Source organism: Chinchilla lanigera, unplaced genomic scaffold, assembly GCF_000276665.1.
Source record: "Chinchilla lanigera isolate Chin_1 unplaced genomic scaffold, ChiLan1.0 scaffold00005, whole genome shotgun sequence".
Taxonomy (NCBI): Eukaryota; Metazoa; Chordata; class Mammalia; order Rodentia; family Chinchillidae; genus Chinchilla; species Chinchilla lanigera.
This window is the reverse complement of record NW_004955406.1, coordinates 4,708,797-4,729,566: the sequence shown is the minus strand read 5'-3', so window position 1 is coordinate 4,729,566 and position 20,770 is coordinate 4,708,797. Positions and strand designations below refer to the sequence as shown.

The 20,770-nt window shown below is 43.0% G+C and overlaps 1 protein-coding gene across 1 annotated transcript in view; it reads right to left on the bottom strand.

Annotated features, from left to right (window-relative positions):
• The window catches only part of Spata45 (spermatogenesis associated 45), a 28,449-nt gene that overhangs the window by 1,858 nt on the left and 5,821 nt on the right, over positions 1-20,770 (bottom strand). Inside the window, exons 3-4 of the mRNA XM_005374735.2 lie at positions 12,782-12,901; positions 4,196-4,491 (exon numbers count right to left, since the gene is read on the bottom strand). Coding sequence (XP_005374792.1) covers positions 4,196-4,472 — 277 coding nt within the window. The 5' untranslated portion in view covers positions 4,473-4,491; positions 12,782-12,901. The remainder of the gene's footprint in view (positions 1-4,195; positions 4,492-12,781; positions 12,902-20,770) is intronic.

Genomic DNA, 20,770 nt, shown 5'->3' with positions numbered 1-20,770 from the left:
GAACTGCATAGCTACATCCTGTCTCAAAAAGACAAAAAGAATACATGAGGTTGCTTCCTCCTCACACAGGTGGACCATGAAACACAGGTCAGGAGTGGGGATTTTATCCAAGTTGTGGTGTGAACCCATAGTTGAGCTGTCTAATGCATGCTTTTACAAGGCCACTCAGGCTGTTGGGTAGTGAGTGCAGGGGAAGCTGGGGACAGTCAGGAGGCTCCTGCTATACCTCTGGAGAGAGAATCGTTGTGGCATTGGGGTGGTGCCGTGGTGATATTCAGGACTGATTTTGGAGGCAGAGCTGACAGGGCTTGCTGACTGGCTGGACGAGGGATGTGAGGGAAGGAGTGGTCTCAGAGGTTCTTCTAGGTCTTTTGCCATTTTCTGAGATGAGACAGATGAGGTTTAGTGGTGATGTGTGTGTTGGGGAGTATTTTGGCTTGTGCCTGGATGTCCCCCCAAAACCTCATGCCGTTTTAGATGGGGTTTTTTATAGAGGGGGTTTTTCTAGACTGAATCTAGAGGGTGTGATTGATTCATGGTGCAATTCTAGGATGAAGGGTGCTGGGCTGAAGGATGGGTGATTGCTGGATCAGTGCATTATAGGTTTTGCACTACTCTAACCCTGCTAGCCTGGATACAACATAAGAGACAGAAAGGGGCTTGTCTCCCCTCCCTTGCTTGCTTTGCTACCTCCTGGCTGCCATGAACCATTCCTCTGCCATGCCACCTTGCCTTGGAGCCAGCCGATGATGGACTGAAACCTCTACAAACTGTGAGCCAAATAAACCTTTCCTCCTTTAACTCTGGGTGTTGGGTATTTTGTCTCAGCAGTGAGAAAAGTAACTGAGACAGGGTGAGGAACAAGAACTGTTTCATCACTGGTAAACTGCAGATGACCTCGGGTGGAAGGGACAGTCTGTTGTACATGTCCAGTCTGCCTGTTTGGAAATTGGAAGAGGCCAGGGCCACAGTAGAAATGGAGTAGAGTAGGAATCATATTGTTAGTGCTCTAAAAGGTTACGTCCCAAAAACTGTCTATGTCAAGATCATCCAAAGAGCAAGAGGACCAGTATTGAGCTTTGGTGTTCTTCAACAAAGGACAGTGGAGGGTCATCTTCTCTAGAGGGGGCTATTGCATACTGAATGATGGTTATCATTTAAGACAAATTGTTGGGAGTCCATCCATCTAGTAAGTTCATCAAATTTTACAAGTAAGAGCCCTCTCTGCATCTGCTGGTCACCTGGAAGGTGTGCTTTATCTCTCAAAGTCTCATAGCTGGTCTGAAATTTGAATTTGAGATGGGGCAAATTCTTTCTAGGCATGAGTTGGTCATTAGTCAATTCCTGTGAAGCTTTGTTTGTTCAGTCATGGAAGCCAACACTTTTACCTCAACCTGTCTCTCGGTTGTTCTAAACTCAGGATAGGAACAGAATATGTTACTGTTGACCTTCTCAAACCTTAACATTATTCATAATTCAGAATAAAGTAGGCTCTGAAAAAAAGCAGAACAAAAACCACTGCCCTTCTCTGTGCTTAGGTACTTTCCACTTGGTGGCAATAGGGAAAGAAAATCTCAATATCTCTTCTTTATTCTTGATGAGAATTAGGGTTGAAACTGAGTGCTACAAGTTTCAAATAAAAATTGAGACAAATCCGGGCAATTTTTAACAGGCTTTTGAGAATACACAGTGCTGAGGCAATGATTATATTTTCTTTAAATCAGCAACTCTCAAACTTTCTGGTTTTAGGATCCGTTATGCTTCTCATTATCACTGAGGACTCTTATCAAGCTTTTGTTCAATACTTCTAATATTTACCATATTAGAAATTAAAACAGGAAAGGATGGAACTCAGAGCTTCACATGTGCTAGGCAAGTGCCCTAGTACCACGCTACATCCCACCAACCCCTAAAACTGAGAAGTTTTTAAGGCTCAAGTTCATCCCACATTCTTCTAGTGGTCAGAGTAATGATATCCTCACACACTGTTACTCTCAGGCAAGCAGGGGAGTGGAAAAAACAGTATCTCAGTATCATTGTGAAAGTAGCTTCAACCTCATGCACCTGAAAAATTTGAATGCCCAAGGATCCCCAAGCCACACACTGATACAACTAGATTATTTACATACCACTTACTAAAACATTTAAATCAGGCCTATGCTTATTGTGTATTTTGTCATCATAAACTTGAGTTGTTATAAATCTTAGAAGGTGCAAAGAGTTTTTCTAAAGTATTGAAAAGTTTGTTTTACAATCCTCATCCTGTTGGCTGATAACCTTGATACCAAAAATGTTGGTTATGGGATAACATGTGTCAGACTATGTACTGCAGACCATTATGTATCTTCCTGTGAAGGCGGATACCATGTTGGTCCTAGGAGGAAGATTTCCCTCCACCATCAAATTCAGGAGAACCAACATACCAATGAAGATTTTACTCAAGTTCCAAATAATTCCCCCAGAATAAAAGATTATGAGTTTTTTTTCCTCCTAGAATTAGGAACATGAAAGGCATTCTTCTTTTTAGAATTATTATTATTATTTAGTTTAACAGATAATTGATACAGATTAACCATAAAACACATTTTAAGGTTACACATTTGGAGCATTTTGGCTTCTCAGGTCATACCTCGTCACCACCCCACACCACTAAGAGCATTGGCCAGATTCAGAGTCACAGACACATAAAAAAAGTTCACTCTCTAACGTGGGCCATTTTTTGTTTCTGAATAAATTGCTAATGCATTTGTTGTATTGAATATACATGTACATACTTTTGTTTTTGTCTTGGTTACTTTTCTCTGGTTGCTGAGACAAAATTCCTGACGCCCAGAATTAAAGAAGGAAAGGTTTATTTAGCTCACAGTTTTTGGAGGTTTCAAGGCAGGTTGGTTCCAAGGCAGAGTAGCGCATGGCAGAGGGGAACAGTTCATAGGCAGAAGCAACAAGAGCAAAAAGGAAAGAGTCGGGTGGGGGAGCAAGCTTCTTTCCCTTCCTTATATTGTATGCAAACCACCCACCCTAGGCAGGTGTAGCACTCACACCCATAATCCCAGCTTTAGACTATGGATATATCATAAACTGTAGAAACCCACCCCATGACTGCATGAGGCTTTGGGGGGACATCCAGACACAAACCATAACAGTTTTGTTTTTTGAGACAGGGCTCCAGGGAGTCCTTGAGCTCACTCTGGACCCTGAGTTTGTGGCAATCCTCCTGCCTCATCCTCCTGACTACTGGTCATCCCTCCTGGGATTACTGGTGTGCCCTACAACACACGGCTACACATACTGTTTTCAGATAAATGTATTATCAGTTGCCTGCCTTGACCAAGAAACAAGTATCCACAATCAGTATTTATTTATTTATTCATTTATTTCCGGTACTGGGAATCAAACTCATGACCTCGCGCTTGCCAGGCAGACTCTGTGCTGCTGAGCTACACCCCCAGCCCCACACAATCAATATTTATAACAATATCAAAATAACTGGAACTTACCAGTTCCTCTCCTCCTTCCTGAAAAATACCACCACCCCACATCACTGCCCTCCACCCAGCTTCCCTGCACTTTTTTATCATTGCTTCTTGGGGCTTTCTATTTGTCATCTCCACTTTACTTCAGCTGTGCACAGACATGTTTCCCGAGGCAGCAGAAATTGGCAAGATGGGCGGTCTCTGTAGTTTCTGCATCTACAATAATTGCCTGACAGCTCTTTCTCAAAAGGTGGGTCCTTGGGCAATCATCAGAATCACCTTGGTCTGCTAAGGATGTAGATTGTAGGCCCGAAATGAGAGCCTATTAAATGAACCAACCTGCAGCCGGGGCCTGGGATTCTTTAGGAAAAAGAAAATGAATCTAATCTATAGTGGTGTCTAGAGCAACCATTTTCCTGAGATTTTGCCTACAGGTGGATTGCCTTTTTTGTTGGTTTGTTAGATGTTTGAGACAAGGTCTTACTGTACAGTTCAGGCTGGGCTTGAACTCACTTTATGGCCCATGGTGGCCACAAACTCAATAGTTCCTCCTGTCTCAGCCTCCTGAGTGGTAGGATTATAGGTGTGTGCCACCATGCCCAGCTTCCAGATTCCAACTACTCCAGGATCATCCCTAGGAATCTCTTAGGAAATTCTTCCTAAATTTTCTTACAAATCCCTTCTATAGGTTGAGTAGGAATCCTACTAAGAGGTCTTACTTTTTGGTGGAAAATGCTTTCTCTCCTTATGAACAAGGAGACTGAGTTGGACCCAAGAACTCCGGCCACTGTCAGGAACAGGCTCTTTAAACTGGGTGCAGGCAAAGGACTGATAGGTGCCAGTGAAATGCCTCTTTTGAACCCTCAGTAAGCTGACTTGATTGCTTCTTTCTACTAAGCAGTTGGATTCACGTTTTTCATTTATCTCCTTCAGGAGACCCTGCCTTCTTCCTCCAAGTTTTTTAATTTTTTCACTGGATATGTTTGTAGTTGCCATTATGCTACTTCTTGCTGCCCTGAAAACAAATAAAAATACTATGTATTAGAAGCTAGTATTCACTATGATGTTAACCAGATCCTCTTTCTCCATCTGCAAAATAATCCCACCTCCCTACCAGCAGGGCCTCCACTCCACAATGTCATGTCTGACCCAAGACAGACCCTCTCGGCAAGACAGACCCTCCACAAACAACAGAAAACCACTAAAGGGCCATGCTGCCCTCAGCAAACAGAACAGATGGCCATAAAGAAAATTTAGGACATGACATATAATCTTGCCAATGTCAGAAAATCCAGTATTACCTACACACTTGCACCGACCATCCTGGGAACTTTGACCCCAAACAATGCACTCAGATTCCTTGAGTTTATAATCCCATCCTGCTGGGGATTTAGCTCAGTGGCAAAGCGCCTGCCTGGCAAGCGCAAGGTCATGAGTGCGATTCCTGGTACTGGAAGAAAAACAAAAACAAACAAACAAACAAATATAATCCCATCCCAAAACTGTACAAAGACTTAACTTCTTCTCTGGCCAGCTGCTGAAATCGCTCACAATCTTAGCCAGCCTGCACCCAAACAATAAATCCAGCCTTTGCTCACATAAAGCCTATGTGTCCGGGTGGTTTCTTGTGTATAACATATTCATGCTGAAACCCTGATAGGCCACTCCCTTCTTGGGGGGGTCTCATACCACATCTCCGGCCTTTCTGTCACCAAGACCACCCAGTGACGTCGGCCCCGAGACATTGCTCCAGTGCTCCGGCAGCTTCCGTCACTCCAGAGTGCTTCAGATTGGGTGAGGTGTTCTCCCCGCCCCTCTCCTGCCTTTCTACCCTTCTGCCCACTGGGACAGAGTGAGGCCCACCCTACTTTCCACGCCTGTTAAAGCCAGCACTGATCGTGGACACTCCCTGGGAGGCTGATCAGCTGTAGTGACGATCGCCTTGGTCACTCACCCATGCTCCGCTGTGGCCCTGGTCACAACTGGAGATGAGACGTCTGCCTCAGACCTTGGTGCCACTTTCCTTTTGTCCTGCCAGGTGTGACAGCTGAGGGCATAGGCCAAGTTTATGTCCCTTTCTCCCTGACAGACCTCTCCCAGACTGGTCAGCATCTGGGCTCCTTCTCCTCCAATCCTACCCAAGATACACAACAATTCCAGTACTTGGCCCAGTCCTATAATCTCTCCTGGGCAGATTGAAATGTTATCCTTAACTCCATTCTTTCCCTACTTAAAGGGGAACAGGTAATCTCCCTGGCCCAGTCTTATGGGGACAAATGCAAATGCCTTCATTCTGACCTTCCCAAGAGGCCCTGAGGTTGTTCCCCTGGAGGACACAAACTGGAACTTTAGCCAGGAGCCCAGGATATAGTTGACCGAGATTGCATGGTCTCCTACCTAGTAGAGGGACTTCACGGGGCAGCCCATAAGGCAGTTAATTTTGAGAAGCTCAAAGAAACCACTCAGAACAGGGATGAAAATCCAGCCCAGTTTATTGCTTGCCTGGCTGCTGCCCTCAAGCAATTCACAGCATTAGACCTAGAACAGCGCAAGGAATATCTTATCCTAAATGTGCATTTTATTACCCAATCAGCACCAGACATCGTAAAAAACTACAGAAACGGGAAGCTGGCCCTCAAACCTCACAGCAGGAGCTAATCAACTTGACCTTTAAGGTTTTTTAGTAAGAGATGAAAGTGCTCAAAAGCAGTGTATTTCTGAGCTGCAAGTGTTAGCCTCCACTGTAAGAAGCTCTCAGGCTGGACTAAATCCCCAGCCAGTGGCTAAAAATACTTCTAAGGTCTCCTTGCCCAAGGGCACCTCTCCAGAGCCATGCTTCAAGTGCCACCAACTCAGTCATTGGGCCGAGGAATGCCTGAAGCTCAGGATTCCTTCAAAGCCATGCCATTCACGCAGGGTCCCAGCAAGGGAAGTTGACTACCACATGGCGGCATCCAACCCTGGAACTTGCCCCCGGGGCCCCCAGCTGGCTCCTTCCCAGAACATTCTTGGCCTGGCCAATGAAGACTGACATTGCCCAGGGGTCTCGGAGGCCCCCCGGAACCATCTTGGATGCCAAATTCCAGGTAACTCTTACCGTAGAGGATAAGTCCATCCCATTTTCCAAATCAATTGTCTTTGCCTCAGGGATGGAATCATTTCCCAGGCTCATGCTTATTTTTCCCTAGTTAGGCGCTTTCCCTCCCCTTCTCTATGTCCCTTGGCCAGGTTAGCCCTCTTCTTCCTTTCACCATGCTCCAAGTTTGCACCCCACAGCCTCTCCTGACAGTCTCTATTTCTCACAGCTTTTATAGGATCGTGTTCAAGGGAACAAAATTGAGAGATGCTAGCTCTAAGCACTCCTCAATAGAACCTCCTTCCCCAAAGTTTCTCTCCTAATTAGACTGCGCATGCTGCCCCATTTATCCCATAGGAAGCAGCCACGAGAAACATTGCCCGCTTTCCTGCCCCTCTCTGTGTATAACAACAAATAGATGGACATGTCATGTCGGACTGGAGAGAGACCATAAAGAAAATTTAGGACAGAACATACGCTCTCCCCAGCACTGGCAAATCCAGTATTAGCTACACACCTGCACTGACTGTCCTGGGGACTGTGACCCCAAACAGCCCACACAGATTCCTTGGGATTATAATCCCATCCCCAAATCCTATAAAAGTTTAACTTCTCCTCTGGCTGAAATCATTCATAATCTCAGCCTGTCTGCACCCAGACAGAATAAATTCAGCCTTTGCTCACATAACGCCTATGTGTCCAGGTGGTTTCTTATGCGTCATTGATAAGACACACCTCATCCTAATTTTTATTATTGCCTCCTAAATTCTTTTTCAGATTTTCTTCAGTGAGAAGTAAGTTCATAGGCTATAGCAGAGAATATATTTTGTTTCTGAAATAGTATGCATTGATTCTTGCTTATAGGAACATTTCTTGTTCCTTCTTACTATAAAAAAAATTCATATTCATTGTAGAAAATTAAGAAAACATCAAAAAGACTAAGATAGAGAAATTAAAATCACACTTGACACAGCGGCAACCAACATTCACATTTTGGAAGTTTCTTTCCCAGTAAGTATATAAAGGGATTTCATTGTAAGAAAGTACAGAAAAATTCATTGGCCGGAACAGAACAAATTTAAAGACATGTAAGTGATAGGTGTTTTAGGAAGATTTTTCGCTTGTTAGGGCCATGAATATGTCTTTGCCACATCTGAAGTGCTTAAGAATCACACAGGTTCTCCTGCTCCACTTCCGGCTGGGATGCAGCTGTTACTGAATAGCTCTTTTCTAAAAACTGGCTCACTAACTGTTGCTGGGTTCTGGATCGCTTGCTTCTCCTTCTGGAGTTGGATTCCAGGTTCTTCTCACTTTGAACAAAGAATTCAACAAATCTAGCAAAAAGTAGTGGCAAAGTTTATTCAAGAAGCCAAAAATAAACCGGGGATAGTAGCGCACGCCTGTAATGCTAGCCCTCGGGAGGCTGAGGCAGGAGGATTGGTGCGAGTTCGAGGCCAGCCTGGGCTACAAAGTGAGCTCAAGGCCATTCTGAACTGCACAGTGAGACCCTGTCTCAAATAGACAAAAAAAAGAAAGAACGAAATAAAGAGTGGGAGAGAAACAGGCTCTGCAGAGTGAGGTTGGACCGAGTAAACAGAAAAAGAGGTTGAGAGCAAAGATGAAAGTACACACTGCGTCTGGGAAACACCGTGTGGGCTCTCACAGGAAGTTATGATAGCCTAAGCCGGCATGGTGTGGATGTGTCCTTTTATGCTGTCAAATCTCCAGGAAACCCATGAGAGCTTCTACATCCGGGTCCTGCGAGGCCGTGCTGGGATCCTATTCCACAGGCTGATGTCAGGTCTAGGCCATCCTATTCAAAACCTGCTTGAATTCTCTGGAGAAGTCCACGTGCAGGGCTTTGGGAAAGGTTTTGCAGACATGTTTGGAATCTTATACTTAATAGGTCACGCCCACTTCCCCAGCCAGTTTTTGCCATGCCCTTATCTCGTATCTCAGCTGGGCACACATCCTGCCTGTGGGTTGACCTTGGCTCAGCTCCCAAGGTTAGTTTGGGACCAGGAGAAACAAGAAAAACTATTTTTCCCTAATTTAGTGGTTCAAGCAGAACTGACTCTCCTATATTCATTTTGTTCCTGGGAATTTGAACATATTAAGAGAAATTTGGAAAATAACATAAGCAATGAGAAGAAAAAAACTTTTTAAAAACAGAACCACGGTTTAATTTTCCATCTCTTTCCAGGTGCACCTTTTCAGGTTTATATTTTTATCTCCCTTGGGAAGTCTTTGAGCTCAGAGCCATAGCTTTCCCAGTAACTTTTAGAGTCGGAACCCAGTATAATGGTGGAACCCAATAAGTAGCAGCTGACAAACTTTCTTTTTTTTTTTTTTTTTTTTTTTGGCTTTTCTCCGGTACCAGGAACCGAACTCACGACCTTGCGCTTGCCAGGCAGGCGCTTTGCCGCTGAGCTAAATCCCCAGCCCCGACAAACTTTCTTAAAGATATAAATCCATTCATGTTTGTGCATAAATATAAAAGGTAAACTACAAGCCAGCTGAAAAGACCAACTTGGTCCTCACGTGATTTAATCAGACATCTTTAGCTGTCAATCACAGAAAATGGAAATACTTTTAACACCGGATCTAACAAGTTTACATCAAAGATGACAAAATGTTTCAAGTGCTCAATCAGCTCTAAAGAACTATGTTGGTTTCAATAAAACTCATTGCTCCAATCACCAATTAATGATCTGGTATAATGAAATCAAGAATAATATGGATGGACCAAATCCACAGTTGTCATTTTTGTCATTAATTTAAACTTTCTTTTACTAAAAATACCAATTCATTAGAAATTAAACTTTAATATTATCACTATCTGCTCTGGAGAGTCTATGAATGAAAAACAAGCAGGGATATGACTAAAGAGAAGGAAAAAGAATGCATGGTAATTATCATTCATGTATTTTTGAGCTCACTTATATTCTGCTAAAAGTCCATTTTATCTGGGTGTGGTGGCACATGCCTCTAATCCTGTCTACTCAGGAGGCTGAGGCAGGAGAATCACAAGGTGCAGTCCACCCTGGGCAATTTAGTAAGACTTGCAGATGGAGCTGTGTGGTAGAGAGCTTGCCTAGCATACATGAGGCCCTGGGGTCCATTCTCAGTACTGGAGGGGAAAAAAGCAACAATTTTATAGATCTACTGCAAAAGAAGCCGAAATGTCCTAATTAAAACTTCACTGAGAAGATCAGGATATTCAGACTCAAACTGAAAGGGAAAAACTGTACCAGAAAAATTTTTCCTTTTAAAAATCTTTGTTCTTTTGAAGCTGCTTAGCTCTGTAACTGCTTCATGGCTCTGTAATTACAGTCTTGACCCCTGTAACCATGAGAGGGTAACCAAGCATGCAGGATGTCTGATTGTAACTGATGATCATTAATCTAGCCTTGTAACCCTTGATCTCACCTTGCTAGCTAATCAGAACTGCCAGGCTGTTCTGTCTCACCTCAGTCCTGCTTGTGCGTGATATAAAAGCCCTAGACCACCAGAGATTGGGGACTGATATCTTGGGAAGGATCCCAATCAGTGCCACTGATGTAAAATAAATCTGCCTCCAAATCTTAGGTGGTGTTTCGGTGTTTCTGTTTGCCATAGCAATACTACAAATAACTTGAAAACTGGAGCCCAGTAAAATTGCTCAGCCATAGGATCCAGCGGAAAAGAATGGATTTTGGAGTCATTTGGTTTAACCACTAGTGATGCTACCTACTGTCCCACTTTGTTTGAATTACCTACCTCCTTTGGGCCTCAGTTTCTTTTTCTGTTCAGTGGAAATGATGTCCAATTCATAGTGTCTATGGCTAGATGGTGGTATATACAAGAGCTTACTACCTTCAACCTCAACGAGGGGTCATTTTATATTATTTAGGCCTTTTGAAAAAAGAATTTGTTCAAGTTGATAGTTATTTTGTCTCCCAAGTTACTAATCTGCCCACTTGCTGTGTGATCAGATGTGGTGGCATAATTTGTGGGCCCCCGTGAAAATGAAATGATAGACCTTTGTTAGAAAACAGTGAAGCCTTCCAGCCAGGCATAGGGGTGCATGCCTGTATTCCCAGCATTTGGGAGGCTGAGAGGCCTAGGAGGATTGTCACAAATTTGAGGCCAGCCTGGGCTACATAGTGAGTTCAAGGCCAGCCTGAACTATGTAGAGAGATCCTGCCTCAAAAAAACTCAACAAAACAAACCAAAAAAAAACAAAAAAAAAACACCGAACAGAACAAACAGAAAGAAAGAAAGAAAAAGAAACTGAAGATTTCCAGAAGGTGCTAGCAGAGCTACATTCAGTGTAGGCCCTCTGTCCATGGGGCCCTGTGTGCCTACACAGGCTGCAGCCCAGGAAGCTGGCCCTGGTGTGACCCTGGAACAGGTCAGTTTCCAGTGGCTTCACCCTGCTTTCCAGTCTCCCACATGGACATAAATTATGTGCATAACCCATGGCTGTGGAAAGGAAGCTGGAAATAGTAAGCGTGTATATACGTATTTGCGAGCTTACCCATCACTCTGCCTTGGATCTAAAACGTCCCCCCAAATCCTTTGTGTGTGGAAGGTGATTGGATCATAGGGCACTACACTTGCCAGGGGACTCCTCCCCTCATGTGCATTAGCAGGAGGCGGCCCACTGGGGGCGGGCCCAGCACGTGAGCTGTATACTTGAGCCTGGCTCCTCCCTTCTCTCTTCTCTGCTATGGGTTGAGCACCTTTTCCTCCTCCGGGCCCCTCCGCCATCTTGTTCTGCCTTGGAGCCAGCCGAGCATGGACTGAAACTCTCAGCCAAAATAAACCTCTCCTCCCTTAAGTTACAGGTACTTTGTGCTGAGGACCAGGCGATATGAAATAATATCTCCCTGTGCTGGGGACCAGGCTATGTGACTGGGGTCCCATGGTCTGGAGGCTGGTGTGACCTCACTTTAGGAACAGAGAAGTATGTGGAAGGCCATGCTTCCTGGCGGCTCAGAGGAAGCTCCCAACCACACAGTCCTGGGGCAAGGTAACATCTGCTGAGGGTAATCTAAAGAATATGGGCATATTGGTAGGGACAAGGATTTGTTCTCCATTAACTAGTTCCATTCACTACAGTCGCTGTTCCATGAAAAGACTACCTGCTCCCCTGTGCGCCTTGATTGCTAATAAAAGTGGGTCAATCGCAGAGTGGCGTCCCTGTCCACCAAAGGCAGGTTCCTCTCGGTCCCCTTGTACCTTGAAATTTGTCTGTCTTTACTCGCCACCCTTCCCCCACGGCTATCTGGGGCTCTGATCAGCTCCCCAATAATTCTGTCCCAGCAGTAGGAAAGCAACTAACATAAACACTTACTAAAAGTTGTTACATGGAATTAATATTTGTGGCATCTTCCGCTATTTGAGGCCATGTCTAAAGCAGCAGGTGTGATGCCCTCGTTCCCAGCCCAGGTCCATAAAATATCCTCTGCCTTCCTGTTCCAGCTCTCAACACAGGTATCCTTTCATGGTCTATTTAGTGCTATATTTTTCACATTTTTGTGGGGTTTTGGGGTGGATTGTGCTGTTAAAGTGGCCCCAAAGGTTAGTGCTGAAAGGCTCTCAAGTGCTCAGGAGCACAAGAAGAATGTGATGTGCCTGGGAGAAATACATGTTACATAAGCTCTGTGTGGGTCTGCGCTATTGTGCTACTATATTGTTCATTGTGGCGGAAGATGCCACAATGAACTCAGTCAACAGTTAATGAATCAACAACATAGACTAAATGAGGTGTGTTTAAACAGAAACATAAGCCAGGCATGGTGGTGCATACCTGTTAGCCCAGATACTCAGGAGGCTGAGGCAAGAAGAGCTCTTGAGCCTAGGAATTTTGGGCTAGCCTGGGAAGTATAGTGAGACCTCTTCTCAAAACAAAACAAAACAAAACAGCACCCCAGAAGCATATGTCAAGTAAAATTACATAATGGTTCACAAAAATTTTGTGACCAGAGGCTGTCCACCAAAGGCAGGTTCCTCCCTGTCCCCTTGTACCTTGAAATTTGTCTGTCTTTACTCATCACCCTTCCCCCACAGCTATCTGGGGGTCTAACCCCCCATGGAAACAACCTAACCTCCCAAGAAACAACAATCGAGTGTTCGTTAATTCAGTGTTTGTGGTGATTTTATAGAATGTAACTAAATATGAGAATTGGTTGTCTATACTGAGAAAATGTGTTAATTTTCCTGCAGGAACATTATTATGGCTCACCTTTCACACACAGCTACCCGAAGCCTGTGGGAAGTCCACAGCGTGGATATGCCCCAGGGAGGTCACCATGGTGATGGAATGTTCTGACCCGGCTTGTCAGCTTTATTCCCTCAGAGAACCCTGGGTAACAGAAGTAATTCTGGAATCAGAGTCAGGTGTCCTCAGATAAATGATTCAACCTTTCTTAATACCAGTTTCTTCATGTCCTGAAGTTGTATGTTTGCATATATGGTAGGTAGTAGAGGGAACCGAGATTAACGCAGGTATCTATGCATTCTGCTGGCCAGCAATTTATCACACGTGCTTAATTCTTGTGGACCTATTCCGTGCCTGGTGCTGTTGTGCAGACTCAGGACAAACAATACTTGCCCTCATAGAGAGGAGTTCTAATTTTTTTTACATTATTCTTTCCCCTCCTTTTTATTACTATATGTTTACAATATCTATTAAATATATTCATTGGTGCATATACAGATTACATCTTGATCTTTTAATCTACGGGGTTCACTGTAGCTTCTCAGTGAACGATAGCTAGTTTTAATAAATTTATTAAAATCTCAGCCCAGGTGTGGTGGCACACACCTGCAAGTCCCAACTACTTGTGAGGCCTAGGTGGGAATATCACCTGAGATGAGGAGTTTGAGGCCAGCCTGAGCGAAATAACAGATCGAAAACATCAAAAAAAAAAAAAAAAAAAACTTCATATTTTACATAGAGAAGTATTTTATTAATATATCTATTTTCTCAGGATAGGATTATAGCTTATTTATTTATTTAGAGACTGGGTCCACTATGCAGGTTGGGCTGGCCTCAAGGAGATCCTCCTGTCTCAGTCTCCTGAATGCTGGGATTACAGGTTTGGGCCACCATGCCCACCAGGAGTATAGCTTTTAAAACATCTTCAGAAGTACATTTTAGGAATACAAAAGTCATAATTTCTTTCCAGGAACTAGTGATAGAGGAAAGAAGGCTAGCGTTGAAGAGAGCACTTCACAAGGCCACAGAAATCAGTTCTTTGCCAAACATGACAGACCTACCACAGTGCAGTAGGCTACCCAACCCTGCTAAGCGGGCCACAGAAACCAAGGCAGGGCTCTTGCCAAGGACAGGGCATTTGTCATGGTCTTTTGTTTTTAAGAAAGCTCTCCAGATAATGCACAAGGGTTACCAAGAGGCCTACTTCTTTGGGCGCAACTCTGGCACCTTCAGGGCTGCACTATAGCCAGATTCTCAGTCACAAAGGATGCAAAGGATGTGCGCAGCTGCACACTTGTATGCGGCGGGACCCAAAAACACAGCGAGTGGTTAAATCTTTAAAAATGTATTACCATAAAAGACTCATTGTCATGAGTCCCCCTCAAAATCCTCTCACTCACTTTGCACACATTGAACACATCCTTTTTTTTTTTTTTTTTTGCCACATGCTGAAGCAGTTCTGAAGTCCTCTTTCCTGAGTGTCTTTGATTGTGCTTTTGTGGCTGCCCCAATGTCCTGAGTCAGTTAAAAACATTTTACTTTCTTTGTTTTTTTTTGTTCCTTTTTTTTGGTTTTTCTCCGGTACCAGGAACCGAACTCACGACCTTGCGCTTGCCAGGCAGGCGCTTTGCCGCTGAGCTAAATCCCCAGCCCCTTTTTTTCCTTTTGAGACAGGGTCTCACTATGCAGTTCAGGCTGGACTTGAACTCACTTTGTAGCCCAGGCTGGTCTCGAACTCACAATGATCCGCCTGCCTCAGCCTCCCGAGTGCTGGGATTACAGGCGTGCACCACCACGCCCTGTAAACATTTCACTTTCATGGTCATTTTGACTTTGGGAAAGAGCCAGAAGTCACACGGTGTGAGATCCCATGAATAAGGTGGACCAGGACACGGCACAATGCTTTTGAACCTGCATTTCTCTTAGATGGCACTCAGCACAGCTTTCACCATATTTTTTATTACACCTTGTAAACCACTCACAAAAGAGGACTTGCAGAACTGTTGCAGAAAGTGGTAATAATAATAGGATTAAGTGTGTGTCCGAAGTGAGATATATTTATAAACTTTGAATAGTTTCCAAAATGACTATTTGAAGGGGAATAATGGCAATGTCTTTTACTATTAAAAAATAGTAATTTTTTATGTAAACACGTACTGTGTATTTTGAGCATACTATTTTATGGTTTGTATTTAGATGTCCCCCAAAGCCTCATGCACTCATTGTGGGGCTTTGGGATGCAGACGGCTGATGCTCATCTATGGAGTAGTCCACTGATGAGTTTATAGCTAACTGTGATGTTGAAAGGGAAGCCCAGTTAGAGAAGGAGGTCATGGGGAGTGTGGCCTGGAAGGATCCATCTCTCTGCTCCTCCCTTGATTCCTCCCTGCCCCTCCCTTGATTTTTCCCTGCTTCCTGCCGGCCCTGCCATGAGCTGTTTCTCCCCTGCAATGTCCCTTTGCCACGTCACCCTGCCTTGGAGCCAGATGATTATGAACCGAAACCTTTACAAGCTGTGAGCCAAAATAAACCTTTTACAGTTGTGGGTGTTGGGTATGTGTCTCACCAATGAGAAAGTAACTAGGACACACTGTGTGTAAGTGTCCATGCATGCCCTGGCTTTACCATTGTTCATTCGTCAGCTCCCGGCCACCCAATCCACTCTATCCACTCTTTATTTCAAATCTGCCGTCCCGTGTGGCTGCTCTGAGCTTTGTTCTTGTTTTCTCCTTCTCTGCCAGCACTGCTTGGAATGAGGAGCTTGACTTCAGTCTGGCCTGGTCCCACCTGGCCCTTCCTCCAAACATTTTCAGGCATTATTTGTTCATTCAACTTGCAGCACACACAGCTTTGAAGACTCCTGTGCAGTAGACCGGAGGGAGATTAGAAGTCTGTTTTTGTTGGCCCAGGCTCTTCATTATGGTTTCAGGAAATGAATTTCAAAGTAGTGAGTCAGCACAGATAACATAAAGAGGTTGCACAATCTTTCTAGCATAAATCAGCCAATGAAGATTTAATTGCTGTAGATGGGCAGGGTCAGCGAAGCAGATTTGCTGTAATGTTAATATGCCTTAAGCTTCAAAGTGTCTTTGAAGGTCTTGTATGTCATTTTGTATTTTAATTTTGAGGTCAGTTTCTTAAAGAACTCCTTCCCCTCAAGGTAATTTTAAAACTTGGATCAAACCCAGGGCATAGGGAGGTTGACAAGAATATGAATTTCAATTTAAGTTAGGTAATTAAAAATTGTGCAAGAACATTGTAGAGAAGATACGGATTTTAGAAGTGCAGCTAGTACTTTAAGAAAGGAATTTTTGCTAACCTGTGACTTGGGAGGAATCAACTTGGAATATAATGCTCAGGTTCTAGGTCCCTGCCTGGGGCCTCTGGTCACAAACTCAACCAAACTGAGGCAGGAAGTTTGTTCTCTTAGTTGAATAAATGACTATAAGAAACCAAAGGGGGCAGGTGTGGTGGCACACGCTTGTAATTCCAGCACTTGGGAAGGTAAAGCAGAAGGATGGCCATGAGTTCGAGGCCAGTGTGGACTATATAGTAACCTCAAGGCCAGCCTAAACTATATAGCAAGATCCTGTCTCAAAAAAAAAAAAAGGGGGGGGGGAGAAAAAAAGAAACAAACTCAAGGAAAGGGAAAGGGGGAAAGGGGATCAAAAATGATCAAGATATGATATATATGTACCAATTCTCTAAAATGGATGTAATCATTGTGTATTGCAAACATATACTAATAAAGAAATGGATGAAAATAAAACTAATAATACTTCGGTGACATTTTTATTATAATAATGTGTGTATGTTTTGTCATCTGAGATGTTTAAACATTTTAGAGGCCCTGGTATATTAGAGAATCTAATTCATTAGATTTGTCACTTTAATTTGTATTTAATTTCCCCTGTATTTTTTATTCAAAAGCTCTGAAAGATTTTGCTTATGAACAGTATTTTGCTGCTTAGGGGAATCAGTTTCCTGCTAAGAGTTCTGACTTACTAAATTGGTGAGTAGTGATTCAGGTGCTTTGGATGGTGCATTAGTTTTCTGTCACTGTGATAAAATCAGAAAATCAACAAACGAAAGGTTTGTTTTGGTTCACGGTTTCAGAAGATTCAGTCCATGATTCCTTGGCCCTGTTCCCAGGCAGAATCTCATAGTAGGGAGCACATGACAGGGAAAAACTGCTCACCTCATGGTGGCTGTGAAGCAGAGACAGAGGTAGGAGCAGGCTCCCAATGTCCCTTTCAAGATGCCCCATTGACCTAACATCCTCCCCATAGACCCCATCTCTTAAATCCCACCACCTGCTGACAGTGCCATCAGCTGAGATGAAGCCTTCAATACGTGAGCCTTTGGAGGACAGTTAGAATCTAAACCACAGGAAACAACTGGTTTTGTCAGATTTTCAGCAATGTTGCATTGGTAAGTGTAGCAACTGCAAACATTAACCATGTAAATAACACTGTCATCATCGACGATTTTAAGCTGCCAATGGTGATGTCCCTGAAGCTGAATTTGGGAATAATAGGCCCAACCAGCTCTTCCAAGTCTGAGCGGGCTGGCTCTAGCACACGAGTGCTTGTAAGTGTGCCTTGTTATAAATTGGATATTTCAGAATCAACAGAGAGCCAGGTATATATATAGCTCAGTAATGCAGTGCCTGCCTGGCAAGTGTGAGGTCCTGAATTCGATTTCTTGTACCAAAAAAAGAAAAAAAAAAAAAAACCAGCAGGGAATAGGAATGTATGCATTTAAGCTTAAACATATTAAAATGTTCAAAGGCATTTGAAGTCATCAGTGAACTCAGAGCTGGAAAACTTACTACCTCACAGGCAGGTTACACAACATGGAATAATGGGCCCCAGATTGGATGTGGAACACAGAGATCTAGAAAAATGGCCCAATAATCTGCCTTGTTCATCAGCTTGGTCTCCCTGTGCTGATGACCTCCATTGGCATCATGGATCGAAAGGAAGAGAAAAGCATGTAGAAGGGAAAACCCTAGAACTATATTCCCCTAGGAATGTAATAAATGAAAACAAATGAAATGCCTCAATGTGGGGGAAGTACACCTGGGGCATTCTAATTTCCAGCCTCCTCCTCCACCCCTCCACTCCTGACTTGATCTTTCTGCAGATCCGGACAGCACAGCCTCTGCTGCCCAGGCATACAGAGCAGGGTGAGAGTCATGCAAAGTGAAGGCAGGTGGCCCAAGCCTAGCACCCTGCCTGCAAAGCGTAGGGACTCCTTGGTCTCTTGGTGTACCATGGGAAGGAATGAGGAGAGAATGAGGAAAAGATAGACAAGAGACAAGATCTGGGTCAGGTGGAGGCCTCTTACCTGATGAGCAAGAGGACCTCCACAACAACAGTAGGGCTGTTTATTGATACACTTGTAAAATTAGTATCATGAGACACAAGGTTGCTTAGTGACTAATGACTGAATTGTCCATGCAGGATACTTTTCTCAAGACTGAGGTAGACTGCTTTATGTACTATGGCCTTGTCTCCACACATATAACCAATTTCCAGCTCCAGCCCTACCCAACCTTTCTCTCTCCTCTGTTTGTAAGTGATAGGTGTTTAGTTGAAGCTGGGAAAGCTGTGTTTGGAGAATACAGTGCAAATATCTGTAATAGTGGTCAGTTTACCACTGTTACCAGTCTAGCTGGCAATTGTCAGAAGTTGTTGGTGATTTGAACCTTTTGCAGCTAACATATTGCTATGACATTGTGTTTCATACATCTTGTGGTTACACTTTTTTGCTGGATGTTTAAGACCAAGTTAAGGTGAGACTTGTATTAATCACTTTTCGCTATCAAGGTCAGTTTAGTCTCCTGAGGAATCACCTTGGAACCACATGCAATACCAGTTGTTAAACATCCAGAAGTTGTTAAATAGTTGTTGTTAAACATCCAGAAGAAAAGATTAATGACATTACATTGCAATGGAGGCAGTAAGCTTAATATTACTATCTTATCTGAATATCAAACACCTTAGAACATAAAATGGAACCATTATTTTTCTAACAACCATGGATATCCTAATATTTAAAGACTTACAGAATGTTAACAGACAACAGTTACATATTTTTACACAGAAATTTAGAAATCAAAACCATACATAACATTGCAGCATGACAATCATGATGACATTTTGTAACATACCTAATTGTTCATTTTGACATAACATTGCCCTTATAACCAATCATCTCTATGTAATACATAAGAAACTTTTACCTAATAGCTGTCCTTTAGTGGAATGTACATCATTAGTTTTTGTTAAAGGTAGAGGTCTGAATCTGAAAGAAAAGTCTTATCACTAAGCAATCCTTGTTTTATATTTTGGAAGACCTGTACATCCGGAATCATGAATACATTTAATACACCATGAGATTAACACTAATGAATTGCCATATATCTGTGAAAACCTTTGTTTCTTAATTTAGTTTTGTACTAAGAGCATCTTTTATGAGAAAACCTTACTGTAATTTTTTTCTGAAAAACTTTATCTTTTCACCAATGACCAAATTACTGGGGGTGTCTCCAAAGAGACTATAGAGATTACTGGGGACTCCTCACTAATGAACAAAGGTTGGACACCCCTCTATTCACCAATTGGAGTCCTGTCCAATAATCTCTCCCCACCCTAAGCAAATTTTCATTAATGATCTTAAATTTTTTTTTATGAGCTGTGAGAAAACTAATTTTGATATTACTTAGATCAGCTGGTAACTCAGGAGAAAGCATGCTTTTAAGTGTATAACCCAGGTTGTATTATGAACAACTGATAAAAGAAAAATTGTTGAGCTCAAATAAAAAGAGGAACCACAGAATGACATACAAATAAACAAATATCAAATACACAGAATAAGCATCTTTACAAAATCAGAGTGCACTCAAATATGTTTTTGACCAAATTGAATTATAGTAACTCTATTACAATTTTAAAAATTTATAATTATAAATAGACTAGTCAGATTCTTTGTTCCTTAATTAGCGGAGATCTCTTATCAGAAAAATTTGGAAGGTTGGCCCTTTCTGGGAAACTCCAACTGGAGCTTGCCTCAGCCCCATCAAATAACGGGGGCCATGCAGATGGCTGCTGGGACGAGCTGCTGGGTCCATTTATGTACCTGGCATGCACCCCCTACTCCTATCCCTTCCCCTACCTGCCAGATGCCAAGGGCACTGATGGCTGGCAGCTCCACAGTTGGGGGCACCCTCCTGCCTCATTCTCCTCGGCCGCAGGGGCAGCCTGGTCATCATCCCCAGGGCAACAGGCAGCTGATGGCCTCCCTTTGAAGGAAGTACCCTCCAAGCCCTCATGGCAGTTGTCTTGGTTTGCTCATATGCTGGTAATTCAAGGTCAGTTGATTTTTTTTCCTTACCTGATTAAACTGTCTTTTTGCTGCTATACTTTCAGCTTTTGTAAAATTGTAAAAATTTAATAGTATATATTGAGAAGTAGAGTCTATCATGTGTAAATTTTGTAGAGAAAGATTCCTCCTTTTTTTTTTGTAATTGAATTTTGATTGTACAGTGAGAAACCTGTATCCTATATTTTAGAAGAGGAAGCCATCACATTGCCTCCCTTAACCTAATATAACCCATCTGTGAAAACAGAAGCAAATTAAATTAACTTGTCTGAAGGATAATGACAACTAATAACACCAGAGAAATTAGTCCAAAATCTGGGCTGAGTTAATTAATGTTACAAAGTAAAGTATAACAATCATTTAAGGTTGACCTGTTGTTGGTTTTTTTGGTACCAGGAATTGAACTCAGGACCCTGTGCTTGCCAGGAAGGCACTTGTGCCACTGAGCTATATCCCCAGCCCTTAAGGTTGATCTGAACAGTTTGGAGTAACTGCCACATCTGTTCAAAAACATGTGCAAGTTCCATGTTGGTAATTTTTTCAGGCTCTTGAAATTATTTTCTGGTTTTTTTTTTTTTTTTTTTGTACCGGGAATTACTGCACTCCAAAACTGTAGATCCAGGAAGG